Consider the following 6,770-nt stretch of genomic DNA (forward strand, 5'->3'; position numbering starts at 1 on the left):
AGCAAAACCAAACAAGATGACATTGAATGGTATGAATCAGGGGAGTTGAACGTTCTGACTTAGGTTTGGTTTTGTTTTCTTTTTTTTTTTTTTGCGGTACGCGGGCCTCTCACTGCTGTGGCCTCTCCCGTTGCGGAGCACAGGCTCCGGACGCGCAGGCTCAGTGGCCGTGGCTCACGGGCCCAGCCGCTCCGTGGCATGTGGGATCTTCCCAGACCGGGGCACGAACCCGTGTCCCCTGCGTCGGCAGGCGGACTCTCAACCACTGCGCCACCAGGGAAGCCCCTGACTTAGGTTTTAAAAAGACCCTCTGGCTGAGAAATAGAGCGCCAGCCTTAGGAAGGGGCAGGAATAGAAGAGATGCTGATTGGAGGGCCTGACAGTCACAGGGGGAAGAGGTGGTGTTCCCCAGGTGGCTTCCCCTGAATAGTACCAGAGAGGAGCCCACTTGGAACATATTTTGGAAATAAAGCCCACAAGGCTTGTTCATGGATTCGGTGCAGGGGACGAGTGGAGGAAGAATCTTAGGTGGCTCATCAGGTTTTAAACCTGACGAACAGAAGGACAGGCCAGGGAAAATCCCCAAGAAGGGGGGGATGCCTGCGCAGGGTTTTGAGGGCTGAGCAGAAGGTGGCAGGAAGAAGGGGGTTCTCCCTGTACCTGCTCTCTGGAGGTGGCCCGTGTACAGGGAGCACTTGTGGCTGGAAAACTGGATGCGGGAAAGCAGCTGATAGAGCGAGAGAAACTCACAACTTGTTTCCCTGTGTCCTCCAGGATGAGATGGCCTTCTGCTATACCCAGGCTCCCCACAAGACTATTTCCTTGGTCCTCGACACCCCTCGGCTCCCCAAGCTCGACGATTTCCCCATGAAATACTCACTGGTGGGGGCTCGGTTTGACTGATCTGAACTTGGTCCAACCTCTCAGGCCTGGTGCCTGCTGGAAGTGATGGGTGCCAGGGGAGAGGGCCCAGGTGGCCTCTGGGGGAAGGGGGTGTGGGAATCTACTGAGTCTGGAATGGGGTAAGACTGAGGCTTAACGCCTGTCCCTCCTAACACCCTGCCCCTGCTGGGTCTCCTTCCAGAGCCCTGGGGTTGGCTACATGACCCAACGCACCCAGGACCATACGGTGGCCAGCATAGATTCCATTGGGAACCTGATGGTGTCCCCACCTGTCAAGGCCCAAGGGAAAGAATACCCTCTAGGCAGGATCCTCATTGGCAGCAGCTTTTACCCCAGGTGAGGCAAGAGGCCAGGTAGTGGCCAGATGCCTTAAAACCAAAGGGAGGGACTCCTGTAGTTCACCTGGACCCACCTGATTCCCACCTGACCCATCAGGTCATCTGCTCTGGACCTTAAACCGTCAAGTCAGGACCTTTGATTCGTGTAGGAGACTAGAGGTAGAAAAAGCAGACAAACCGCTCATGGAGCGGTGATTCCAGGGTTTACACTGAAGCATGCCTATCGATCCAACACAATGTTGCTGCCACAAGATGTGTGGCTAGATTTCTTGGTGGCCGCTCATCTAAATCCAGGAAATACAGGGTTCAGTCTTTATCCAGAATCCAATGGCTCAGTCCTGAGTTGAGCCAGAGTAAAGGATTCTTTTTAAAATTTCTATGGAAGTATAGTTGACTTACAATGTGGTGTTAATTTCCGCTGTACAGAGTGACTCAGTTATACTCGTATACATATCCTTTTTCATAGTCTTTTCCATTATGATTTCTCACAAGGTATTGAATATAGTTCCCTGTGCTCTACAGTGGTAAGGGATCCTTCATAACCACCCCACCCCCCTATGGACCAGCCAATGGGCAGAGCAGCCAGTTACCCGAAGGTAGCCTGGCACTCACCGAGTTGTTGGCAGCCAACCTGGGCCATGCCAGCTCACGGGCTGTTCTTTCCATCTTCCCTTTAGCAAGGACTGCCGGAACCTGAGCAAGACCCTCCGGGACTTCCTCTATGCCCAGCAAGTCCAGGCCCCAGTGGAACTCTTCTCCGACTGGCTGATGATCGGCCATGCCTATGAGTTCATGTGCTTCATCCCTGCACAGTACAAGGTGGAGGACAAAAAGGTCTGTGTTGGGGGCTGGTGAGGATGTCTCCCACCCTCTTTCAGAGACTTCTGGAAGGGAAGCTAGAATCTGACCCTAGTTCTTTGATTCCCAGGACTTCTGGCTGCTCCTGGCCAGCCCCAGCTCCTGCTACAAACTGTTCAAGGAGAAACAGAAGGAAGGCTATGGAGACGCACGTCTGTTTGAAGGGATTAGAAAAGATCAGCTCCTTTCTAATGGTAAGGGGACCCCCCCCCCCACCACTCCGCAATAGAGGGCAGCTCCTTGGTCCCAGATGTCCTTTCTAGAGAACCATTTCTACTTGGTTCCTCCTGATAGAAAAGGATCCTAGGGAAGCATAAAAGCATGAAATGTACCGTATTAGAACATCTTGTTCTCTTTCAGGGTAATTCTGGTGGTACTGGGACAGGACAGGCAGATCAGCCAGAAATTCTGGGATGGCTGAGAGGCTGCCAGAACATATGCAAAGGGGAACTTAACACATGGATGGTTCCGTGCGGTGGGGGACAAACCAGATGCTACCAACACTGGTGTCTGGATGTCTTCGGGGAAGGTTGGGTTAAGTACCTGGGTGTTGGGACTTCAGGGTCTCCTGGTCACCCCGCAGGAAGACGTAAGTGGACAAGCAGAGATTGTGGGGCCTGGTGCCACAGCAGTTCTGTTCTAAACCTTCTGGAGACCTAGAAAGGGAGTGTGGGGGAGGGGGTGAAGTTCTCGACGTGTGGCCTGAGGACCACCAGCCTTCAGTATCACCTGGGAGCTTGTGAGAAATGCAGAATTTCAGATCAAATCTTGTGGTGGGGCCCAGGATCTCATGGTTCTAGGAGGGCTTATGGAAGGCGACCTTGAGTATGAGCCACCTGTCACACACCAAAGACCTTGTGTTATCCCAGCTGATGGCCAAGTGGAGCAACTGAAGAACAAAGTTAAATAACCCGGGCAAGATCATACGTGGCAGGTAGCCAGGCCGTACACAGAAGGCATGGAGGTGCCCGGGTGAGTGGGGGCCGATGGTACTTGCTCACCTGGTCCAGGCTGCCCGCCTCAGACCCGATCCCGGGCTCCTCCCCTCCGCCCCGGGACCGAGTGGCCGGTTGCGGCGGTGGAAGTCCTCCTGCGCTTTCATGGACCCTGCTGAGTCCCCCCATGTGACGTTTGACCTAGAATGGGTCCCTGGAGGCCAGACAGGCCACCCACCGTCGTCACTGGCCAGAGAATATACCCCGTCATCTGTGCCCAGGACTGGAGTCTGCCCAGCCCTGGACCACATGGCCCGCCCCCTGGCCCACAGGCCTGCCCGCCCTCTCCTCCTTCCTACAGGGAGGGAGGCCAATACCATCAATCAACTTCTGGCTGATGAAAACATGAGGAAGCAGAACGCCTACGTGGAGGTAGGGGCCAAGGATTGGGGACCTTCTCCAAAAGGCAGGGGGAGGCAGGGATCGCCTTGGCAACGGGTCCCTAACTGAGCAATAACTATGACCAAGCATCACACACGATACCTTACTCTAATCCTCAAAATAACCCTATGAAGTAAACCCACCTTGTCTATGAGGATAGCAAGGCTCGGAAGAAAGCCACCAGCCTGAGCCGATGAACTGGGGAACCAGGTTTGAACCCCAGGTCACCTAGTGTTAGACCCGAAGACAGTGCTGTAGCTCAACCTCCCGACAGAAGACCTCCCCGACCCTGGCTTCTCTAGGAAGCTCTGGGTACCAGAGAACATATCAGGGCCACTTCTGAGCGGCCCTTCAGCTCAGAGTCAGAATCACCCAGCACCTCAGGTCCCTTAAAATGTGAATCACAGGCTGTGAGAAGCGAATTTTCCAGAAATTAAATACCTTCTAGCGGGGAAGCCACGGCCTGGAGAAAGGACGATGGCAGGCCCAAGGTCACCCGTCAGCACAAAATCGCTTGGTCCGCTGAGTCCTTATGGCTCCCAGCCAAGGCAAGCTCTGTGCCCTGACCTTTGCTGAAACAGGGGAGGCCTCCGGGCACGGCAGGATGGGCAGCAGCCAGGTGGGGGTCCAAACAGCATCTCTGAGCCCTGGTGGCATGCACCGTGGGTGTGAGGTCATGAGCCCTATGTCAAGACCTAAGGAGATGCTCAGGCATTGGGTATTAGCTGGTCTGGGCTGGGAAGTGCTCCGGGAGTCCACTGCTGGTGTCCCTTCCTCAGGATGGGAGCAAGTGCCTGGCTTTGAGGACCTGTTCTTGCCCTTGCCCAGGTCCCCCACTCTGGCCAGGACTGAGGGCTAAGGGGCCCCATGCTACTGCAGAATTAGGACTAGGGGCTGCCCTGGCGCTGATGGGCTGAGGGATCACGGCCTCTCGAGACCAGGCCTTTGCTCTGAGCCCCGACTTCAGAGCGCCGGCCCCCGCCCTGCATGGCTCCCCGCCTGCAGTCAGTGCCGAGGAGATGCAGCTGCTTCGGGCTGGTAGCTGGTACCCGACAAACTCGCTGCCCTCCCAGCCCTTTCCCGCCCCGCAGAAGTGCATCGACCTGAACCGCAGTATCCTGAAAAGGGAGCTGGGCCTGGAGGAGCAGGACATCATCGACATCCCGCAGCTCTTCTGCCTGGAGCATATCGCCAACATCCCCTCCAGCGAGCAGACCGAGAAACTCTACGCGAGGCCCTACTTCCCTGACCTGGTGAGGGGCGCAGGGTGCTGGCTGGGTGTCCCCGGGCTGGGGGAAGTCTGGCCGACTCTGGCCAGTCTCTTGACAGACACGGTGCTAGACTACGGAGGCGGGGCCCAGCAGACAGTGGCGCCTGAGAGGAAGAGAGGTGAAAGCCCTTCTCTCCCCCAGTCAGAGAAGACCCCTCCAGGGAGCAGGTGGGCGGGGGCCCAGGCTGGACGACTTGCCAAACAGGGACCAACTCCAAGGGCCCACCTCACAGACGGGGACGCTAGGCTCCACCAGAGAGGAGGGGGTAAAGCTGTCTGCTGGCCATGAGACCATGGGCTCAGCTTCCTGTCCATGTATCTGGGCAGCACCCTATTTAGAACAGGAATTGGGAATTTGGGGGTGTGGGTATATGCGAGACCGCTGCTAAGGCCAAGCCTTCCAACCGTGGCCTACATCTGACCTTTCTCTCACCACTGTGCCCTCACGTAGGTGCTTAGAATGAATTGAGACACTTGGGCTCATCAAGTCCTTAAACACTTGCAGGCCTCTTCTCTGAGCCCCGGGGACACAGGCCCTGCGTTCAATCGCACAGGGTTCTCTTCTACAAGACCAGTGAGGCCCTCTGGGCATGCAGTAGGAGGCTACATAGGCCCTGGGAGTAGGGAGGCATGGGTAACGGTGGGAGAGGCTGCTTATGAGAAGAGATGCTAGAATTAAGATGTGAAAAATGGACAGAAGTCCAATGGCAAAGCCGGGCGTAGAGAGCATTCCAGTAGAGGTAGGCAAGATTATGGCACAAACGAGACTAGAAGGCCAGGACAAGAGAAACGCAGCAGAGGACGCAACAGGGAAGTTGGCAGACCTCAGCTGGGCAAGATTTTGGTTTTGCTATTGAGAAATATATCAGGAGTCACTGGAGGGTTAAGCAGAGCGGGGTGGAGTTTGCTCGGATGGATTGGCGATGTCTGTCTGAGCACAGGCTTGGAGGAGGGGTACCCTGTGCTGCGGGGTGGAGTTTGCTCGGATGGATTGGCCATGTCTGTCTGAGCACAGGCTTGGAGGAGGGGTACCCTGTGCTGCGGGGTGGAGTTTGCTCGGATGGATTGGCCATGTCTGTCTGAGCACAGGCTTGGAGGAGGGGTACCCTGTGCTTCTCGGGGTACCCTGTGCTTGTCTTTCCTGGTCTAGCCCAACCACAGAGGCAGCTGGGTTTTCCCTTGCAATAAGCCCAGTGGCCTTCCTTCCTTAGAAGAGGGACAGGGGCCTCTCTTCCACGGCTCTGACCCCTGTTCAATCCTAACTGCCTCCCTGACAGCTACAGATGGTCGTGATGGGCCAGAACCTGGGCATCCCCAAGCCTTTTGGGCCCCAGATCAATGGTGCCTGCTGCCTGGAGGAAAAGATCCGCCAGTTGCTAGAGCCCCTGGGATTCCAGTGCACCTTCATTAACGACTTTGACTGCTACCTGACTGAAATCGGAGACTTCTGCTCCTGTGCCAACATCCGCCGGGTGCCCTTTGCCTTCAAATGGTGGAGGATGGTGCCCTAGACCCGTCTTAGCGCTGCCAGCCCTGCCCCAGCATGAATGGCCCACTATCACCACTCAACAGTGTCTGACCCTTGCCCTGCTCAGGGGCCTGGAGTCAGGGTTCTACAGCCCTTACTCACCCTGCCCACCCCCGTCCCTCAGCATTCAGTGGGGTGGCAATACTGGCAGCTTGAGGCCCTTGGAAAAAGATGGAAAGTGGTCACTGAGAAGTTACTGAATGTCCATTAAAGCTCTAGTCGTTCTCACTGCAGTTTGGCCGCGGCCTCCTCATTTCGCGGGCAGGGGGTAATGGCTAAGGATGGAAAGCGGAGCAGCTGGGACACCTGTGGTCAGGCTGTCCCACTGGGAGGGGCAGGGGACCCCGGCTACCATGGGGTTGCTGTCCCTCGTCTTCAAGGTCTTTGCGTGTAGTGGGAAGTGGTTGGGCTCGGATCACGCAAATTCTTCTCCAGTTCAAGCATCTGATGAGCTGGACGTAGGTGCTGGAGCTGAAGGCTTGGGGAAGGGAGAGGAC

The 6,770-nt window shown here is 56.1% G+C and overlaps 1 protein-coding gene across 1 annotated transcript in view; it reads left to right on the forward strand.

The window, feature by feature from the left end:
• Positions 1–6,497, forward strand: part of LOC136118335 (protein-arginine deiminase type-4-like) — a 58,499-nt gene extending 52,002 nt beyond the window's left edge. Inside the window, 7 exon segments of the mRNA XM_065871643.1 lie at positions 775–882; positions 1,085–1,239; positions 1,919–2,075; positions 2,170–2,293; positions 3,396–3,466; positions 4,567–4,728; positions 6,023–6,497. Coding sequence (XP_065727715.1) covers positions 775–882; positions 1,085–1,239; positions 1,919–2,075; positions 2,170–2,293; positions 3,396–3,466; positions 4,567–4,728; positions 6,023–6,256 — 1,011 coding nt within the window. The 3' untranslated portion in view covers positions 6,257–6,497.
• The last annotated feature ends 273 nt before the right edge of the window (positions 6,498–6,770 follow it).

This window comes from Phocoena phocoena, chromosome 1 (assembly GCF_963924675.1).
Source record: "Phocoena phocoena chromosome 1, mPhoPho1.1, whole genome shotgun sequence".
Lineage (NCBI taxonomy): Eukaryota > Metazoa > Chordata > Mammalia > Artiodactyla > Phocoenidae > Phocoena > Phocoena phocoena.